Here is a 22920-nt window from a genome sequence, read left to right on the forward strand (position 1 = left end):
TTTATTGTCAATCTGACATAGCTACAGAGTAATTATGCAGTTGAAAATCTTATGTCACAGGCTTCTCCAACAATGCAACATAATAACATAACATAATAACAATAAGAGCAAGAGCAATACAAAAATAATAATAGTTATAAAAATGAAATAAAGTTATGATGTGGAATAGTGCAGTATGAGTCTATATACAAGTTATTGGAATGATATATATATATTAGGTATTAGATACATACTACTGAGTAGCAGTTGAATGTTTGAAGTTGTTTCAACAGTTCAATTTTTTAACAGTCTCACTGCCCGCGGGAAGAAACTGTCTCCGAATCTTCTTGTCCTTGCCAGGATGCTGCGGTAACGTCTGCCAGACGGCAACAGAAAGAACAGTTTGTGGCTGGGGTGATGGGGGTCTTTGATAATCCGTAGTGATTTCTTCCTGAGCCGCTGGGAGTAAAGGTCCTCCATGGATGGCAGCTCCGTCCTGGTGATGTGCTGTGCAGTTTTCACCACCCTCTGTAAAGCCTTACGATCGAGGTCGGTGCAGCTGCCGTACCAGGCCGTCATGCTGCCAGTGAGGATACTCTCTATCGTGCACCTGTAGAAGTTGCAGAGTATCCTGGAATCCATTTTGAACCTCCTCAACCTGCGGAGGAAGAAGAGCCGCTGTCGAGCTTTCTTAGTGATGGTGGTGGTGTGAAGAGACCATGTCAGGTCCTCAGTGATGTGGACCCCAAGGAACCTGAAGCTTTTGACTCTCTCCACCGTAGTCCCATTGATGGCGATGGGGGCGTGTCCCTCTCCCTGCTGCTTCCTGTAGTCCACAATCAGCTCCTTTGTTTTGCTGATGTTGAGATGGAGGTTGTTCTCCTGGCACCAAGATGTCAGGTTTTCAACCTCCTCTCTGTATGCCGTCTCGTCATCGTCTGTGATCTGGCCGATGACGGTCGTGTCATCAGCAAACTTCACGATGGTGTTGGAGCTGTGTGTGGCCACGCAGTCGTGGGTGAACAGGGAGTAGAGGAGAGGGCTGAGCACGCAGCCTTGAGGGGCACCGGTGTTGAGAATCAGGGTGGAGGATGTGATATTTCCCACCCGCACTGCCTGGGGTCTGCCCGTCAGGAAGTTCAGGATCCAGTCGCAGAGGGCGCTGTTGAGTCCGAGGTCTCTGAGCTTGATGGCCAGCTTGGAGGGCACAATGGTGTTGAATGCTGAACTGTAGTCAATGAACAGCATTCTCACATATGTGTTCCTCTTCTTCGGGTCCAGGTGTGAGAGGGCAGTGTGGAGGGTGAGGGCTATGGCGTCGTCTGTGGACCTGTTTGCTCTGTAGGCAAACTGCAGGGGGTCCAGAGATTCAGGGAGGGAGGAGGTGATGAATAATTTGACTAACCGCTCAAAGCACTTCATTATGATGGAGGTGAGTGCTACTGGGCGGTAGTCGTTGGGGCAGGTGATGATTGTCTTTTTGGGGACAGGAATGATGGTGGAGTGTTTAAGACATGTGGGGACTACAGACTGCAGCAGGGACCTGTTGAAGATGTCTGTGAACACCTCTGCCAGCTGAACTGCACACACCCTGAGAACACGGCCAGGGATGCCATCAGGTCCAGGAGCCTTGTGTGGGTTAACCCTTTTAAAGGATTTACACACATCTGCCCTATTTAAAACAAAAGGGCAGTGTAGCTCCTGGTCCCTCTGTACCTCCACAGCCTGGCTGCTCTCAAAGCGTGCAAAAAAAACTGTTTAGCTCATCTGGGAGAGATGCGCACGCAGACACTCCCGCAGCACCCCCCGCTGCTCCTTTGTAGTCAGTCATTGTCCTTAGTCCCGCCCACATATTCCTAGTGTTACAGCCTTTGAAGTCAGATTCCACCTTCTCTTTGTACTGTCTCTTTGCATTTTTTATTGCTCTCCGGAGATCATACCTAGACTTCCTGTACTCCTCCAAATCTCCCGCTGTGTGCGCGAGAGTGCGCGCTTTCAGTTTGCCGCGCACCTCACCGTTTACCCAGGGCTTTTGATTTGGGAATGTCCGTACAGAAACCTTCGGTACCACGTCATCGATGCATTTCCCAATGTAGCAGATGACAGTGTCCGTGTGTGTGTTGATGTTATTGTCCTCAAACACACTCCAATCCGTAGATGCAAAGCAATCCTGCAGTGCTGAATCTGACTCCTCGCTCCATCGTTGTACTGTCCTTGTTATCGGTCTGTCCCTTTTAAGTTTCTGCTTGTAAGCAGGCAACAACAGTAGTGAGATATGGTCTGATTTGCCGAAGGGAGGGCGAGGGAGAGCCTTATATCCATTCCGGAAAGGGGAATAAACATGGTCCAGTATGTTTCCCCCGCGCGTCGGGAAGTTGATGTGTTGGTAATATTTTGGCAAAACCTTCTTCATGTTGGCGGTGTTGAAATCTCCGGCCACAACGAACGCCGCATCTGGCCGTGAAGTCTCGGTTTTATCAATAAACCCAAACAGCTGATCGAGTGCCGTGTTGTTGTCGGCGAGTGGCTGCGGCGGGATATACACTGCTGTTATCACAACAGATGTGAATTCCCTCGGCAGATGGAAGGCCCGACATGAGATCATGAGGTGCTCTAGCTGTGCGGAACAGTCCGATGAAATAATCTTCACATCTGAGCACCAGTTGTTGTTAGTCATTACACACACACCGCCTCCCTTACTTTTCCCCGAGTTTGCAGTCCGGTCCTGACGAAAAATAGAGAATCCGTCAGGGACAATAGCGGAGTCCGGGATAGCGGGGTTGAGCCAAGTCTCAGTGAGAATTAACACGTTACAGTTCTTAATGTCCCGTTGAAAAGCAATCCGGCTTCTGAGTTCATCTAGCTTATTTTCAATGGATTGAACATTAGCCAGAAGAATACTCGGAAGAGGGGGCCGATTCTCACGTTTTCTCAGTTTGACCAGCAACCCGGCCCGGCATCCCCGCTTTGTCTTCTTCTTGCGTCTCTCAGGTAGAACAGCAACAGGTAGCCATGGTGAATCTCCATTGTCTGTCGGAGGGTTAATATTGTCCACGAAGTTTCGCAATTGGAAAAGTTCCTCTCTGCTATATTGTATGGCAGAGTAGGTGCGGTCGGCTAGCATGTTGCGAACCATGTTAAAGTAAAACGGGCAAAAGTAAAAGAAATATGTACAAAATACGAAAATGGGCAAAGTTGGAGAGGAGCACGAAGACGATGCGGCCATCTTCACCGGCGCATCACAGTAGGTCATCATAACATCTTTACCTGCAGATATTCAGCTTGTTCACTGCCATGGATCTATCGGCAAATAAGATGACATCTGTTGATTGCGGTTGCCAATGTTCAGGAGAAGAATCTTACCAGAAACTGTGAAGTGATTATGACACTGTCTCTGCCACAGACCAACCACATGCAGTTTGAAAGACATGTTTGTTACCAGAAACTTGACCACAGTTGGTTATTGGAGAAATATTCACGTCCCTTTTTACAATTGGTGCCTATATGAGGAAGATTGTTGCAAGAAAATACCACATAATTGAATTTGAATTTGTGAAATATGTTGGGTTTTTGAAGTAGAAATATTTAAGTAAAATATCTTTAAATCAAAAGATGATCCACCTTGTGGATATGGCCTACGAAAAACCAAAATAGCCAAAAAACAGAAATCCTACTAAAAAGATGACAAGACAGCGGATTGATGCCGTATTCATTAAATCTCCTCACCCCTTCCTCTCAGACCCAATACTCATTTATATCAGAACACAAAAACATGGATCCAGTTGATTGTTTCCATTGTACCGGAGCAAACAGGAACTGATAGCAGTTAGCGTAGCATGACTTTTCAAAATGTTTATTCAAAAACATTTAAAGGAATACCAAGCTTAAAAAAACAAGACACTAAAAACAATGGCACCAGTACGTCCTTCACCTAAAGCAGGATGGCTAGTAGTTACAAACACTGACCTTTTTTTACATTACTCCAACAAGATTCTTATCTGGCAACACTTACACTCGCTGTATTGATACAGCAGTACTGTAATACTGTCTTCCTTTCAATATCGAAACATTTTTTCCTAAAGTTTATAAAAATAAGAAAATCCATATTAAAGTAAGTTGCAGAAGAAAATAAATCAGGCAACGTGTAAAACAGTACAAGTAACATAAATGAGGTTCCTTTAACAATGCACTCATTACCATATTTTAGAATTCTGCCAGAAACAGAAAACTGTCTGAGAACAGGTAAAAACGAGTAATCTGATTACAGTTACTTTAGTAAACCTGAAGTGAATACATTTTGGATTACTTATTGGAATTATTGGTGGAAAGATTTCCTCACAACATGTAATATTCATTACTAAAGGTACAGCCGAATCATCACAGCGCACAAAACCTATTACCGCCGCAGATGGACCAAAAAAGGGAGCGTTTGAAAAAAATGTGCGGGTCCGCTCAGTGAGACAATAACAACGAAACATGGAGGAACAAAAGTCTGCGTTTAAATCGTGTGTGTGTGTGTGTGTGTGTGTGTGTGTGTGTGTGTGTGTGTGTGTGTGTGTGTGTGTGTCTGTGTGTGTGTAGAGGTGTGTGTGGTTAAAACACATCAGCCTGTGGTCGCTCTTTAGCCTTTCTAATGATTCTGAAGGTAAACACAGTGAAGGCGGTGCGTGAAAGGCACTGCGCGCTCCTCTTCTCAGAGGCTGAGTTAACCCTCCCGCTGCCCACTGGTGCTGCAGAGATTTTCTGTCCTGCCAGTATTGGCAGTACATGAATTAAAATGTCGAACTCTGACTTCATTTTAAGGACATTTCGGCCAGGGGTGTAGAGCTATATTTGTTTAAGCACTGGATTGGCAAAACAGGAGAGTGTGTGCACCAGTCTGCCTTGATCTATGAATTCATGTCCGTGACACTCACAGTATCTGCTGCCCACAGCTGTTTTATAGAAGGAAAACCTCCATCACTACAGAAGGCGACACGCCCGTTCTAAGCCGTGTCCCTCACTCCTCACATCCCAAGCTGCAACCCCAAAAAGTGTATTATGTTGTTACATCGTTTCAGATGTTATGTTTCAGTTGTGCTCTTGATAAGCCATTAAAACAGTAAAAACACGTTCAGTTTCCTTTTGCTTTTTGTGTCTCCTGTTCACCCATCTGTGATGGATAAAGAAAGTAATCCAAAAGTAATCTAAAAGTAATCTGATTACGTTACTTTTTTAAGACACGTAACTGTAACTGTATTCGGATTACTTTCAGAGCCATGTATTCAGTAATCAGTAACTGATTACATTTACAAAGTAACCCTCCCAACCCTGCGAATAACTAAATGCAGTCCCGCTGAACGTGTCCAGCACACGCTCACTTCCTCTGGAAAACAAAAGAGGCTCTGGTTCCAAACTGTATTTTGACCAGCTTTTCATGTGTGTGTGTGTTTTTGTGTACTTCTCTTCTCACAGCGACTCATTATGTGCGGCTCCTATTATTGCAGCTCGGTCACCACAGTGGAGCGGCGAACAGAGGAAAACACACAACCGTTCATTACTGTTCTGACACCTCTACCCCCCTCTACTGCGTTACTGGGATGAGCTTTGGTTTCCTCCTCAGGCACATTGGTACAACACTATATACATACAAATGAACGAGGAACACATATAACAAGCTTAAGCAATAACTCCTCCTTCCCCTGAGATTTTTGGCAGCCTCGGGCCACAGCGAAGGCGATGAGGAATTCATTCATCTCAGCGTCCGGCCTGCTTTGTTCTGTGGATATCAGCCAGGGACTGCAACATGCTCTAAATGTATTCCTCATTCAGGTGCCTCCAAGCACTGAAAGTACAGTTCTCTGAACAGGTTATTCAAAAAAAGACAGAGCTAAAATAGTTGGTAAAAAGATACTGTTACAGGAAAGTCCTGTTTGCCAACCAGCTCTACCATCTTTTTAAATACCAAAAAAAGTACGTGTGATACCCTTCATGTTCAAAAAAGCAGGCTAAAAAGGCCTTATAAAGTACCGATACCATTTTTTTTTAAGTACAAGGATAATTCAAACTAAATGTTGACTAAATTAGCGGTTGGAGTTAAAAAAAAAAACTACAACAAATAGGGAAGAAACGTTACAGTTCTGACTCTCGGTCAGACATTATACAATTTAACAAATAAAAGCAAGGATAATTTTGACTTATTGTTGATTAAATAACAGTGTGTGGTTAGAAAATAATATCAAATTAGAAGGAAAAAATATTTGAAAAATTAGGGATGTCCCGATCACCTTTTTTTGCTCCCGATCCGATTCCGATCATTTGATTTTGACAATCTGCCGATACCGATTTTTCCCGATCCGATCTTTATGCAATGCATTAAGAGAAAAAAAAGGTAACAGATAACGGCTGGTCATCCAACGCGATTAATTCAGCTATCTTGGCTGTTATTTTTTTGGCCTTTTCACTGTTCTGGAGCAGTTTCTCTTTCCTTTTAAAAGTCTCTGAAAGTGTCGGTTATTTCAGTGCCGTTACCTGAGTGGCCGCTGTGTACTCGTCGTGTTGTTGTTGGTGTTTGTATTAGATTGGTCGTGTTGAACGTAGCTCTGTTCTTTCCACCACGCGGAACCTCCGCCTTGCAAACATTGCATCTGGCTGTTACACTGCCTTCGCTTTCAATTTTATAATACTTCCAAACTCCTGACATTTTCTCTGTCCCGACTCCCGAGTCACCAGCTGAACGTAGCCTCTTGTTAGCTTACTGCTACTATTAGACACTGCGCCCTGCCCACTCTGTTGCCAGATTTGAGAGAAATAAGCAACCAGGTCTATGAAAACAAGCCCAAAAGAAGCAACACATACATGATGTTGTGTAATTTTAAACCAAAACTAAGGCCTCAGGATGACTTCAAGACGTGAACATGGTCATTTTTGTTTTGTAACATTAAATACAATTATAAAAATATTTTATAAAAAAATTAAAAAAAAAAAAAAATTCCCGATCCCCGATTTTTTTCTTCCGATTCCGATCTTTTGAATATCACGTGATCGGCTCCGATCCCCGATCACGTGATCGGATCGGGACATCTCTATGAAAAATACAGATTCCTGTATTCTGAGCCTTGAATCTCTTCTTCACTGACAGCAAAAGGAAGGAAATAATACAAATTAAAATAAAGAAGTAAAAACCCGATTCTTGCACTGACAAAAAGACATGGTGCCGGCACGAAAGACACAGTGCTTCCAATATAAATATATTGGGTAACACTTTATATTAAGGTACACAAATTAACCATCAACTAGTTGTTAATTAACATGCATATTAGCAGTATATTGGCTCTTTATTAGTCATTATAAAACACTTATTAATGCCTTATTCTGCATGACCATATTCTACAAGTAATAAGCCATTAGTTGAGAGTTTTTCCTCAATAACCCTCTAATTAGTGCTTATGTATTGCAAGTAAGGAAGTTGTTGTACATGAGTTTTGGTCTCAATATGCTCTGCTCAATATGGGCCTAATAAGGCAGTAATACAACAAGAATAGTAATTCTCCCATAATAACACTTAACAAATATGATCTATTCTTAGGTAACAAGACATGAAACAATAAGTGTTAATTAAGTCTCAATAATTCAAAATGAGGTATTTATATCTAAGAACATGTTCCCTATTCTAAAGTGAAGTCTTGTTCATAACCAATAAGCTAGTAGGTTGACTCTAATTGACCTGAACAGGTTCCCTATTCTAAAGTTGCCTCCTCTTCACACTTTGTAAATACATTATAGCACACAACTACTGAAATTAACCTCAACAGCACATGAACAAAGTAGGCTCACGTTGAAATGTCTGTTTTATTAATGAACCACTAGAGAGAGGTTCAGACACATCCCAAAACATGTCAAGTTTCTCCAAGGCTGAGAACACATATGCAGCCCGTACTTTTTAATAAAAACAGATTGTATGTATTTGTGATCATACTGTGTGACCTTCTTGTATGTACTTACACAATAGGTGTACTGTTCTCTCTATGTGTTGTCCTGTCTCTGTGTGAACATAGATTAAATAGCCAGCCAAACTCTTTTGAGAGCCAGGGAATGAGCAGCCATGCTCCTTTATTGACTTATTTGCAGTCCACTGACATTCAAACGGAGTGAAACTATACACAAATAAGTTACAAGGCACTTAATGATCTCATACATGCAAGTGTAACATACACAGATTAACACATAGGACCGCTAAGTGTAAACAAGGTAAATATAGCTAATGCTAGCTGTGCAATAAGCATGTGTACAGGCTAGTATGGCTAACGCTAGCATGTATGCTAACGCTACCGTGTATGCTAACGCTAGCGCGAATGCTAACGCAAATGCTAGCGCGAATGGTAACGCATTTTCTCATTGTGTTTAAACATCTCCAAATGTCATCACATAAACACAATACATGTTACTAATCCTTACAGTGTAAATGTAAGGCTTACACTTACACTTACAGTCATTGCTTTCTGACAGACTTGACCCTTTACTCTTCAGGTTGCAAAGGGAAAATTAGTAGCAGTCTGCTCATGGATGTCTACTGCCATGCTATTCAGTTCACATTCTCCTACTTCCTGTACCCGGTTTCCTGTCTAACCTTCAGTACAAATTTTACAAATATATAAATGTGCAAATATGAAACATACAGGTCAATATCACCTTGCTATTGGTAGCTGAACTGTCAATACCCCAAAACATGTTCTTAGATATAAATACCTAATTTTGAATTATTTAGACACAATTAACACTTATAGTTTCATGTCTTGTTACATAAGAATATATCATATTTGTTAAGTGTTATTATGGGAGAATTACTATTCTTGTGGTACTACTGCCTTATTAGGCCCATATTGAGCAGAGCATATTAAGACCAAAACTCATGTACAACAACTTTCTTACTTGCAATAAATAAGCACTAATTAGAGGGTTATTGAGGAAAAACTCTCAACTAATGGCTTATTACTTGTAGAATATGGTCATGCAGAATAAGGCATTAATAAGTGTTTTATAATGACTAATAAAGAGCCAATATACTGCTAATATGCATGTTAATTAACAACTAGTTGATGGTTAATTTGTGTACCTTAATATAAAGTGTTACCATATATTGTTTTTAAAATGGTTCGATGTGACACAAAAAAAATGGGAACATGTGTGTTCGTGTACACAAATCAAAAACGTCAATTATTTCAACTAACAATCATACCTATTTGAACCCAAACCACAATCTTTTGATAAGCCTATTAAAGTACTTTTGTATTAGTAGTTTGTAGTAGTTGCCAAGGCCAGCCGTTTGTATTTAATGTTTGGGAGTGTGAATGTGTTGGTGTTGCCAAAGGATATAAAGCTTTGAGTCAAATGTCTAAGCTTAAATCTTCCAACTGAAGTTATTGACAACCTCTGAATGAGAACTGTTTCACTTGTATTTATTTGGCGGTTATAAATCACATTTAAGCCTATCAATGTGTCAGCTATGGTTTTATGTTGTACTGATTAAAAAAGCTTTCACTTAGCACTGCATTCGATTTCAAACTGTTAATTGGTCATGTTTTTACGCATCAATCACAAAGTGCAGTACCAATCAACACCTTGCCTCTCTGCCAGATATACGGTACTAGGGTACCAGAATGCAGCCTCACAGTGAGGAGAATGTGCCGGAATGAGTCCTTGTTGATGACAGATGTCTTTGTCCTCACCAGGTGCAGGTTTAACTTTCTTCGGGGACAATGTTCATTTTATATTCTGCATAAAGAGCAACCTTTGTCAGTAAACGCTGGGTACAGCCGACGGATCCAATATGTTGCTTTCAAGCAACGAGTGGAGAGGAGCAAGACAGCCTCCCACACAGCCCCCCCCCCACACTTTAGCTACAGGTCATCTGCTGACTATGACCAGTAGCACGCGCTGTCAGACGGTCAGACTGAAGGAGGTTAGGAGCTTCTTCAGACCATCACTGATCTTACTTTTTTCTATCCACTGTAGATTCTCCTAGGAAGTTCCTCATAAGTGATTGCAGTCAAAGCATGGCAAGAATTCAGTTACCAATAATGCATGATTGTTTAAAATGAGGGCATGATGGGTAGTTGTTAATGGTGGAAAATAGATCAATGCTTGCATTGCAATAAAATTAAAGCTGCGAGCAGCGATGAGCAGCAATGAGCAGGTCTTCGACGATCCACGCAGGTTCGCTGTTGTCCGCACGCCGACGTTGCACAGATGTTTTCCGGACTCGGCCGTTAGCAAACGTGAGAAGTTTCAGGCCGATCGGACAATGTACATGGGAGGTAGAGCAGTGACATAAACATGGTGTTTCATGCCGAGTGATCTGTCGCCATGGCAACAGCATTTGATGACACCCCATAATAGGCTTAGATGTCTTGAGGTCTCTATCAGTATCAAACATGTGAAGTTTTGGGCCGTTTGGACCATGTTTACCTGAGTTACAACAGACAAACAGATAGACACACATACACACACACACATAGACACACACACAGACAGAGAAAACTGAAACGTTGACATTAATTAAGTGTTTTATGTTTCACATAACTGTATTAGGTTATTTGAAAGCAATAATATAAAGTTTAAATAGGTTCAACTTAATATTATTGCTTTCAACTAACCTAATACAGTTATGGGACATTTGTTGACATAATACATTTAATTAAAGTCAACGTTTCAGTTTTTTCAGTGCAGACAGACAGACAGAACATTGTCTAGCCGCGCTCTGAAAGTTAAAATATGGAAATGTCAGAGCATGCCAGTAGGCCCACACTAGCATTCTGAATGAAACCTTCATAAATGTCCTTTACTGCCAGGGGACGGTCATTTGAAAGCAGGGGTGGCCTGGTGGCCCCTCACTGGCCGTGATACTCGCAGTCACGGTGAGATGTCAACACATGCTGATGTTTCTGTCCTCTGCTTCAGCCTATCCTCCACTGCCTCCTCTCATAACATCCCTATACAAGCTAACAGCGATTTGACCTATAGCTATTAATGATGAAGGTCTTATGAGGATAAGTCTTAAAGCCTCCACAGCTATTAAAGTCTGCAGGAATATGAAGAGTGTATATATTATATTATGTTATAGTATGAGCTAAGCTTTGCATGTACTGTACGGCAAAATAAATAGAACAGCAAGTGATACAAGGGGTATCATCTGCGCTTCAATGTGAGAGCTTACCCAGCGTCAATATGGGTGATATTTACATAATGTGTCCGCTTAAACTGAATATTTAAGGATTCCACATACTGTTGGAACATTATAATGTATTCATCTAGACATATACTGTACAAAAGAGTAAAAGGCCGTGGAATACAAGACAGGGATTAGGGTAAACACATTTACTGCTACAAGTTATGTATATCATTAATATATTCTGTGACAACACTTTCTATAAACTTTACACTTTCTATATTCTTACTTAGCTTCACCCCAATGACTTTTGGGTCTTAAAAGGGGCCAATAAAGATGTTCAAACGTTGGCAGAGTGTGGAGGCAGGGAGCCGCTGGACAGACTGCTGGCACGCTGTGAAACAGATGGTTTCCTCTTCGCTGTTATGGTCTGGCTTCAACCAGGCCACTAATATAGACATATACACACTTACTGTATGAAAGCTGTAGAAGGTAGGTGATGCTGCTTTCATGGTAATGTTTTCACCTTACCACGATACATGATATCACTGCCATACGGCTGTTGCTTTAGTATTTGCTTTTATAATTGCATTAAATACGAGCAGTACATAATTGCTAATGTTCGACCAAATTTAAATATCCAAACTTGTATCAAATGTAGTTAGACATGCCTTTTCTGTCTTTTCTATTCATATACAAGTATGCTGTGCTTACTTAATACTGTTATATGTTTGTATTGATTGGTATTGTCTCTTTGCTTTGCAACAATGTAAATGTCCTCTCTGCGAGAACTATCAAGGAATTCTGATTCTGATGCCTCGATGGAACAGAGAGACAGAAAAAATCCCATCCTATGACACAATAATATTCACACTGGCTTTGTTGTTGTTCACCGGTGAGGTTTCTTAAGTTGAGGAAATGATTAATGACGAGTGGTATAACCCGTAAGATAACCCGTAGGATAACCTGTGAATAACGATCTCCAAATATGCTTCCCAACACCTTTGGCAGGTAGGGGGTTAAATTGTAAAAAATCAACAACTCTGTGACAGTGTCAGCTGATAACAATGGTGTTATCCACACCTGTTAAAACACACTCACTGGGTTCTACTGACCTTTTAGAATACAGACATCCACCTTCATACAAAAAGAAGTCACAGTTGTTATAGATCAGCTAAAATGTCGTTAGTGTTTTGATTAGAAAAACAACCATTCAAATGTCATTCTCACACATCAGGGGGCTCGCTGTGTTTGTTGTGGAAACATAGACAGGGCTGGCATTCTAATGTGCTGACATACTGCACTTTATTTTCATGCTCTACCACTAATATAATTCCATCAAAATACTGAAACAAAGAATGGCTCTTTAATAGCCTCTCTACTCCACTCCCACTCCCTAAGAACAAGCTGGCATTAAATTAATGTAAATGTTTATTTTTCTTAAATAATAGAAAGAAGACCATTTCAGTCAGACAACTCACGTGTTTCTTTAACATGTTTATTAGAAGCAGCATATAGTTGAGTTTGGCATCTAGGCTCGGGCCTCATCACTCCACAGATATACATAGCACGATGAGTGATGATTAAATAACTAACCCCCCGAGCCTACAGGTGGAAGCTGGGGTGGTGGTGGGGCAGACAAGCAGTAGCAACGTGGAAGTAGCTGCAGCAATAGCAGCAGCAAGCAATGCATAGAGAGAGATCTGGCAGGTTAAATTAATATTAAGGAGACTCTGTTTGGTTGGTTGTAGAGTGGCAAGGGGCGTTATGTATGAATGCAGCATAAGTGCTCGAGTTGACTGCCCCATATGTATGTTGTCAGTTTTTTCAGATTTTCACTCCACCACTAAAATTAAGATTTGTCTACTACCTATCTTGCCACTGCCATCTTTAATTAATTCAAATGACTATTCCTATCTTATACTGTTCCGTAATTGTTATTCTTGTATTTTATAACTGTCCTATTCTAGTTAAGCTTATTAGCTTTATTTTAATGTTATTCTCTTACATTTTTTGTGACATTGTATGTACACAGGGATCGCTCACATACACTTTCCCTCCGAGGGTTTCCTGTCGCTGGCAGGAAGAGCGGATTGTTTGCAATCTCTCTGCCAGCACCAGCACCGATAGCTCTCATCTCCGTAACTCCGTATATTGAGAAGTCATTGTATAATGTTTTTCTGCTGCACTATATCTTAAAGCTCTTGATGTTTTTATTTTCTTTTGTAAACCACTGTGAAGTACCTTGTGTTGAAATCTACTGTATAAACAAACTTGCCTTGCCTTATTAAAAAATACTAAAACCTCCTTTACTTGCCTAATATTTGCACACAACATGATCTAAATCAGAGACAGCATGTATTCTGAAGTAACAGTATTTCTGGTTTCAGTGTCTCTCAAACATCAAACCTCACTGAGATCCATTCTGACAACATGAAACATGCAGAGGTGATGCTGCTTGTCGCGCTTCTTCTTCTCTACATGACCCTTCACCGGTGCAGGCCCTCACTTCCAAAGTCGTCAACTGATCCAGTCTGAAGCTGTCCACTCACTGTTCTATTCACTCCAAAATATAACAGCAGAGTAAACTCCAACATCAGCTAACAAGAAGTCTATCATTATTGGTTGGGGCCCACATTATCCAATAAGTCCTCCTCACCTTCTACCTCCAATAACAAGGTTTTCTTTTTTATCTGATTGTTAACAAGTTATCTCACAAACTGCCTGATCTTAACTGTGACTTTAGTGATTCCAGACTAACCCAAAGTCACTCAATAACACAAGAAAACTAAACAATCAAGGCAGCAGAAGACCATCTCCATTGTTTTTGACTTCTGAAAGAGCTGTGGAACAGCACGGTAAAGCGCTGAAATTATTCTTAATATAGTGTACACTTAGACTGATGTTGTTTTTTTTGTTGTTAGAATATGTTTTGCCCCGTCACCGCTGACCTGATGTGCCTGATGGTTAGTCACCATCTGAGAATCTGTCACATTTGGAGGTCAGGCACTTTCCAAAAATACTTGGCAGGTGATATGTTGAACTATGTGTCAACTCTATCCTTATCTCTTGATGAATAAAGAGTTTGCTGTTCATACAGTAACTGATGCTATTGCAGTATCTAGGGTAACCTCTTTGAGCCACCATTGTGATTTTGAACCTCTCCATGTGCACATTGAGGAGAACAGTGAAACACGAATGAACTGATCTAGATCACCTCCTTAAATCATCTGTTGATTTCTCAGTTCAGTTGACTTCTCACAGAGTCCGTTGTAAGGGAATGTGCAGTGACAGGATATTTGGCCTTGTGTTAGTTCAGTACCTGGGACTACGCGTATGAAATCCGAAAGCTGTGTATTTGAGATCAAAATGAAGTTTGAAGATTTATTAGGCGAGCCAGGGCACCGGTAGTGGGAGAATAGTAAGAGGATGATTTACTATTCCATTAGCCCTGACATGTAGCTTCCCAGGTCAGAATTGGCGTCACAGCTGGTATGATTCCATCGCAAAATGGTCTGTAATTTAGTAAATGATAAGACGTCAGGAAAAAAATGAAAAGGCATACTTTATATAATATGATAAGCCAAACAAGGATAATGAGGATATATTAGAATCACGCAGCATCTCCTGTGCGGGTACTCCTTTCTGTTTCGCCAAACTGCGGAGTGCAGAATGCTATTGTAGGTAATACACTGATTATGGATTAGTACCTCATATAGCCTGACTTCAAGAAATCTGTAGTACGCCTTAAAGTAAACTTAAGTTAAGGAATTACATGTGACCCCAAAGGAAGCTTGTTCTCTGTAGCTGGCTTCTGAAACGATGAAATCCAGCCAAAGCGTTTGTTAGCATCTCTCTTTCAGTCAGGACTACCTGATGAGACAAAGACATCTGGCACATCCATATGGAACCATCATGAAAGACGATAATAAAGCAAACAACAACTAATATAAACAACACCTGTGGGATGTAAACATATACAGTCCACCTGTTGGCGAGGATATAAAAAGGCATCGAATAAAAATGTATCTCCATATGGAAGATTTGAAAACGCTGAATGCTCTTTGATCACTGAGTCACATACCGCCTGTCACTCTACTCAAATATTTTCAAAGCTTCCTCCCCTTTATTATTCACGACACAGAAAGGACTTTACTACTTGGGTTATTACCAACACTCCACAAGAATGTAAGTTGTTCTGGACCTAAGGATTCAGCGCATCCATCAAGCAGTACATTCTTCATTATTCATTTCCCATGCTCTGAAGCTCCTTTTTACCTGACATAATCTGTCTGACACAACTTTAACAGACTCTACTTTGTCAGACATATATAAGTTCTTGCTAAATGTTTTTAACAGCGATGAATAAAGACTCACTGCATTGTGTTTTAATGAATATGTTAAATCGTATCTAAATAGCATCTCTCCTCCTGCATGGCTTTCTCATTTGCAGACACACTTTGGCAGAGTAAAATAAGAAGAGACAAACTCAGCATGTGAACAAACTCATCAATCTCTCTGATTGTGTTTTCAAAACAGAAACGTTCAGATTTCTGGAGCCATTAATCGTCAAGTGTATTGAGCTCCTTTTGGGAAATATGTCCTCCAGAGGAGGATTTGGGCAGAACTGTACCGCTTTACTGTGCTTTCAGCTTTTAAAGGAAAGTGTCTAATTGCTATTTTTTTTACACCAACTGTCATTATGTTCTCAGGAGCATCGACTTTAGATCTTAAAGAGTCTATAGGACTTGTGCAGATAGCAGTGCATGCCTTTGCAAATGGTAGGTAATATCACGTTACATTTATCTTCACAGGGACAAATAAGCCTTCCCCAGAGGAAGCACTTTTATGCAAATGAGTGGCAGATACATCTCAACCACAAAACAAATTAGAGACACATCTATCACTTATCCCTTGGTGAGGCTTTGAAATGAGAGATGTATTCGGGGGGGGGGGGGGGGTATATTGAGATCAGCTGGCATAGCTCTATAATTTATAGACTCAGTGAGTCAAGAGCCAATGCAATCATTCTTATGAGAAGGTTTCCAGCAATCTATCAAACCCAGAGCCAGCTAGTCCAGAGCAGTTTTTAAAGACTGTTTATGTGATAGATCTTGGGAACAGGGGAACGCCTCGCAGGTTCAATAACCTGCTGGCTGAGTTGTCGAGCAGCAGCGCGCTGAGTTACGGAGATGAGAGCTATCGGTGCTGGTGCTGGCAGAGAGATTGCAAACAATCCGCTCTTCCTGCCAGCGATAGGAAACCCTCGGAGGGAAAGTGTATGTGAGCGATCCCTGTGTACATACAATGTGAAATATAAATGAAAACGAGATGTTTGGAGTTCAATATTTGATGTTCTATTTGTTTGTCTTTCTGAATATCCTTCATCATTTGATATTTTCTGTTTTTTGCACAAACACATCACGCAATACAGAGCAACAAGCAGTACTGTCATCTAGCATCACTTGAACAGTTGAGTACATAATACATGGCGAATCTGTGAGAATTTGGCTTTGCAGACTCGAGAATTTTTTTTTTTTTTTAAATGGACAAGTTTCCCATTAAACTATTTAGCGACCTCATTGATGCTTCACCATCAGATGTGACAGTAGACATTTAAAATGGAAGACATGCTTTTTTCCCAGACTCAGGACAGAGTTCGATTGCAGCCCGGCGTTGTCCTCATTACTTATCTTTCAAATCTAAGAGGCTTTCACTTCAACTGCAACATAAGAACTTGTCAAAGTGCTCCATCTGAAGTAGGGTGCCCTGCAAGCTGGATCAAAGCACGTCACTATTTAAACTCCCAATATATCTCCCGCAAAAAAAAGCTCTATTTTGAGAACAGGCAGTTTTCATGGACTACATGACAGACAAACCAATGCATTTCCATTCCACAGCAGAGCAAATCATTTATATTCATTAGGAGAGGAGGCTTTTTCAGATAAGACTGACCACTGAGTACCTTCCACTCATAAATATTGGTAAACCAGGATGCAATTAGCTCTCATAACCGTTATCTCACTGAATTGTGCTGTTCAAAATAATAATTAGCCAGAGAAAATGTAGAACTAACGGCATGATGTGAAACTAGTTCACTGATGAGGTTCCTGTGTATGTGGTGGTCAATAAAGTCCACTGCAGCAAGTAGTATACATATCATGTATGCACCAAAACACGCATTTCACACACACTGACTTAATGGTGCAATCCAGTTGTACTTGGAAGTACAAGTTCACAGTCAGAATGTTCAACTGGAACGCCCCCTGAGGTCAGACTTACGTCTTGGAAACTCGGAGATACCTCGCCATACCTGAGATCATCATTCAAAACAGAGTCTCCGCATATAAATATATATATATATATATATAAAAATAAAAGATGTTTAGCTCTTCTTTGCTATTTGTGTCACATTAAATCCACTCTACATATGGCACAACTCTTCTTCTATCTGAGGATATGTTGCTCAATATTTGTATTCACAAAATACTAAATAAAGTGTAGTGATCAACTGTAGTGATCAACTGGTATTGCTAACAATGGCTAACCCGAGGTGACTGATAAAGCTGTAAACAAGACAAACAACTTTCCTGTGGGTGTCCATCTTTTTCCCACTTGTGCTACTGGAACGCAGTCAACTCGGACCTCTGGGTAATTTAGGCGCCAGGTTATGAAAAGATGAAAAAATGTATTGAATAATATATCTATTTCTGATGAATTAATTTCATATACTTTTTGTGAAACTGTCCATTTGTTGTTATAATACATTGAATACTCGTTACAGTACAGTTTCTCCAGAAAGAAAACCACGCATATCAGTTATAGTCAGTTTATTTTTAAGTGGAGCTAAAGAACATGTTACAATACAAAGGACTGATTTTCTGCGGGGGATCTGTCTGCAGATCCAGAGTGATAAAACGGAATAATGCCTATGCAGCAGTTAATCTGTATGCACAAAGACAGACATATGCAGACACACTTTTTTTTTGTAGTATACCTACACAGTTTTTTAGGCATCCAGCCCGTGGAGCACAAACTGTACTTGTTTCCTCGGGTAGAGGTTTTATCAAGCAGAACATCTGTTTTTAATGAAAGACACTGTTGTGCCCCTGCTTAAAGGCTTCATGCCACTTTAATTTTCAGTTCCAGGGTTTTTGTCAGTCAAGAACCTTGAAAGTGATGACTATAAATGGCCGGGAGGTAGTGGGTGTTGGATACAGCCATCTCGCTCAGATGTACTTTATATTGTCATCTTGAAACAGGATCCTAAAATTGATATTTCACAAAAAAAGGCTCAGTCCTCGGCACTTACATAAATTACAGACTGTCGCTCTTACCCAAACTTTCTGTCAAGATCCCCGCTGTGTTAATTCTGTGTAGACCCACAATGTTACAGCACAGCTTGGGAAATATTGCACCTTCTCTCAGACAACCTCCCAACGCTGTGAGAGCAGCGCTGCCACAGCTCCCTGCTCCTCTGACTTTAAAGCTGCAATCTGCATGTGGGTGGACCTGACACTTCCAAGGACCGCCGATGACACGTGCCTCGGGCTACATCCAGCCTTGTTAAACTCAGCTAGACCCCAGGAGTTAAGGCACAGGAAAAATGCTGCCGCAACCTAATTGGATTTCTTATCTGGGCTTGTGGCATAGGGACACAGCTATGATATGAAAAAGGGGCATTTAAGAGGATAACAGAGAGCCGTTAAGACCTCAGTGCCAGAAGACGGAGGTCAGACATGAAGAGATTAGCGCTTTTTGTGCAACACAGAGGAGTTTTAAAGTACTTAATCCTGACTATGATCCCCGTTTGTTTCACTGATTTCTGAGACATGTTCGCCGCTGAAGGCAATGCATCATGCCGAGCTTCAGCAGAGGCCCAACCAATCCTTATAGTTTTGGGGAGGTTTCTCACAACACAGATTTCGCAGCCTGGTCTCATTCTCAATGCGTTGAATAACGATGCTAAGACAGTAGGGGTGTAACGGTTCACAAACATTTAGGTTCGGTACGTACCTCGGTTTTTAGGTCACGGTTCGGTACGTTTTCGGTACAGCAGAAAAAATGATCACAAAACATAAAATATTTTCTGGGGGTTTTTAATTATTATTAAACTGTGAATAATGTATTCACTCAAATAAATACAAAATATAATCAAATAAACATTAAGGTGCAGCATTTCGATGAACTGAAATAATCTGTATTTGAACTGTACTGTACTAGTACCTAAGCAGCCAGCTTGACATTAGCACTTGCTTGCTTGTCATTGTATTTTCATGTTTTTTTTAAGAAAAATGAACTTGTCCACATTGCTTGCCGAAAGGGCAGATCTGCTGGCACTAACAATGTCTCCTGCTGTGGAGAACACCCTCTCTCTCGGGACAGAGGTAGCAGATACAGCCAGGTAGCGCTTTGCTAACATGGCAACATAAGGATATTTGGCGTTTGTAGTAGCTTTGGCTCGGTCTGAACTTTTTGCGAGTGGTGGAGGCTTAAATGCTAGTGGGAGTTGGGTTTGCACTTCAGTCATTTTTCTTTTGGTACCGGTGATATTCACGTTCGGGTGATGCCTTTTCAAATGAGTGTGTATTGCCAGCCGCGTAACCAATTTTAGTTGAACAATGCCGACAAACACCTTTGGTTCGGTCCACCTGTCTTTGTCCGTCATCCTTGTACGTAACTGCGAAACCAAAATGTTCCCAAACCGGAGACTTCAATGATGCTGGAGGATTTTCGAGCTCAACTTAATCTGCGTTCGCCAATTCGACAGTTCCTCAAATTACTGACTAAATTTGAACGCATCCCTGTGACCAGCTCTCATAGTATGCCTCTCGTCCAATGAAATGACTTGGTCGCTCTATGACGCGTTGAACCCAATGTGAGCAAATTACACTGAACGCTGCGACGCAGCACCTGAGATTACTTCCAAAAAGTTGATCACGTTCTCAATTTTTTACGTTTAACGTTATATTCGTTCTGTACACGAAGTGTACCGAACCGAAGGGCCCATACCGAATAATTTCGGTACGAATACGTATACCGTTACACCCCTATAAGACAGTGGCCGTTGGCGCAAGGCATCTGTATAAGACACATCATGCAGACTGTGGAATGCTCTCCCCGAGCACATGAGAGCACCACAGACCATGGAGGCTTTTAAAAAAGGCCTAATAACCCATCTGTTCAATAGAGCCTTTTCCTAGACCTTTTATTTTATTTATTACTACCCTTTTATTTATTTATTTTTTGGTTTGTTTTTTTACTGCTTTTTTATTCATTCTACCGTGTTGTGTACTGTTTTTATTTTGTTCCATGCTTAATGCTTGTAGCACTTCGGGATCTGAACTCAAATATGAAGTGCGTTATCAATTAAACCCATTATTATTATTATTATTATTATTATCATATCTTTCACATATCGTGCAGATCTACTGATCTTTCCTTGAAACACAGAGATTCAGAATGTTCCTTTTTACACACAGCAACCCTCAAGGCATTATAATATAAGCCTGAATATTCACAGCTGATGTTATTCCAGATCTGTTTATTGTCACTGTCGGACAAAGCAAACATCACATTTGGCTCAGCAAGTCTGAACCTGTAGAATATTGTGTTTTTTAGTTGCTCAGTGTTCAGAAACCTGAAATGAATTGATAAGAATGTTTACAGTTGTGAACAGAAAATCTCGTTCTTTTATTTGCTCATGTGTGTCCGTATATCAAGCTCTTTCAATCCTTTAATTCTTCTATTTTCCTAAAAACACAGAACTTAGCTTCACATCCTTATTTTCTGTCACTTAAAAACAAAAGTCCTTGGAGACACACGTATGTTACAGGGTTCTTTTTCAACATCATAATTATGGATTTATAATAAAAAAAGGACATTAAAAAATAATCTTAATTTTTTTTAAAGAATTCAGCACTGTTTACTTTTCAGTGTCAGCGTCAATCCCTCCATTGATCCACATTGATTTAAAGCATTCCAGTCACACACGGTCCTAATGAAGCAGATTAGAGTGTAAAGACAATAACTAAACATGCTTTTTAATTTTGATTGATTCCCTTTTAGACATGACTACCAGAACATATTAATAATTGAGGTATAGTTTTCAAAAATGTTGTTATTTTACAGTTTGGGTTTTTTTTCCCTCAAAATTCCACAGCTATGGAAATCTGTCCACAATGTGTGATCATCAGATACTTGTCTCATACAAAGACCTCACAAATGAAGATTAAAGATTCTGAATATTTTCTAATTCTGAATAGTGAAATATAAGAGTGCATGTAAACATAATCAGTGTCAGCTAAGTAATGAAGGGCATATCATTGAAAATTAAAATGCATAATTCATATCAATTTGCTTACTTGATCTTAAAAAAATGAATGAAGAAAGGGTTCGACTTCTGAGACATATTCAACATAGCCGCTGAATGCATCCCATAATGACGCCTGGCTGCATCTGAAACATGCAGTGTGAAAGCCGCAGCCTCATTTGAAACACAGCCCGATGGCTTTTATGAGCATCCTATTCTGTGGCTTTATTGAATGCTGGGCTCTGGTGAACACCAGCAGACAGAGACAGATGAACAGTTTCAGCTCAGGGGTCACAGAGAGGCATCAGAAACACACACCAGCAGGAAGTTGGTTAACACATTATCTGATTCCAAACAGCTTACAAAATTAAATATCACGAGATAACCAATTACATTTTTCCAACCATATTTCAAGAAGGTGATCTCCACTAATTCTAGTCAACCTTGTTCTCCAAAATTGAAGTCTTTTGGGACATAGTGGGGAATTGGATCGATACATTTGCCCCAAGCTACATTTCTCTGGTGGGACTTCGGGGTTAAAAAGTGATACAGAACTCGCGGCAACATCGATACACAGCCGTTGAGTCACACACACGGCATGCAAGCCACTGCGCGCACACCAACACACACCTCTGTGCCTGAGCCCAGGTTTAGGTGCACTGTGTGAACACAATGCGGATGCTGCCGCGCAGAGACGGTTCTCCATCGTGACTCGATGAGAGAACACCGGGTTTCATTCCATTACACCTCCTGCCGATGCCTCACTGTATCCACTTTAATAACATGCGGAAACATGTGTTCACTGTCACAACAGGTCGAAAATCAGGATGTAAGACCAGGTTTTCTCAGATTAAGCACGACAAAGTTAAGCAACTGATGCCTCAAAATGCATTTGTTTCGCCATATCGGAGCAGAAGTGGAGACTAACCTGAAATCTGTTTGAAGAAAGCCTCTATCATGTCTTGTCTGACCACAAAGATAACAAAAGAATAAGGAGCACGACGTGATGTGAATGAAATCTCGCCAATGCGCCAGTGGCTCCTCATCCAACACATGCGAGAACCGGAGCCCACTCATTCAAACACGGCCAAAGCAACCAGGTGACAACTTTCATGTCAGAATGTAAATGTTTCAAATTGTTACTTTTGAATGATGAGGATGCTGACATCCCCAACCCATCTCCAAAGCGCTGTGCATCAATGCGCATATATATCACCAAAGTAGCACTGAAGTTTGGAGCTGCCACAGAGCTGCAGCTGAGTTATATTAAACAGCTTAAGTTCATTCCAGCCAAGGAGAAACATTCAGAAAGCTTTACCTTGATGGTCTTCGTAGATTGGCATTTCACTTGGTGTGATACGGTGGCAGTTTGGTTCATGTTGGGACGCAGACAGTCCTATCCAAGTGTCAAACAGCCGGAGAGAGGTGCCGCGCGATGCTTTCACTCTCTGCTCAGTGAGCTTCTGAAGCTCGCACACGCATC

At 40.9% G+C, this 22920-nt stretch overlaps 1 protein-coding gene across 1 annotated transcript in view; it reads right to left on the bottom strand.

Moving 5' to 3' along the window:
* The window catches only part of LOC117485720 (inactive dipeptidyl peptidase 10-like), a 430229-nt gene extending 407377 nt beyond the window's left edge, over positions 1 to 22852 (bottom strand). Inside the window, exon 1 of the mRNA XM_034134388.1 lies at positions 22756 to 22852. Within this exon, the coding sequence (XP_033990279.1) occupies positions 22756 to 22815 (60 nt within the window). The 5' untranslated portion in view covers positions 22816 to 22852. The remainder of the gene's footprint in view (positions 1 to 22755) is intronic.
* Positions 22853 to 22920: the final 68 nt, after the last annotated feature.

Source organism: Trematomus bernacchii, unplaced genomic scaffold, assembly GCF_902827165.1.
Source record: "Trematomus bernacchii unplaced genomic scaffold, fTreBer1.1, whole genome shotgun sequence".
Lineage (NCBI taxonomy): Eukaryota > Metazoa > Chordata > Actinopteri > Perciformes > Nototheniidae > Trematomus > Trematomus bernacchii.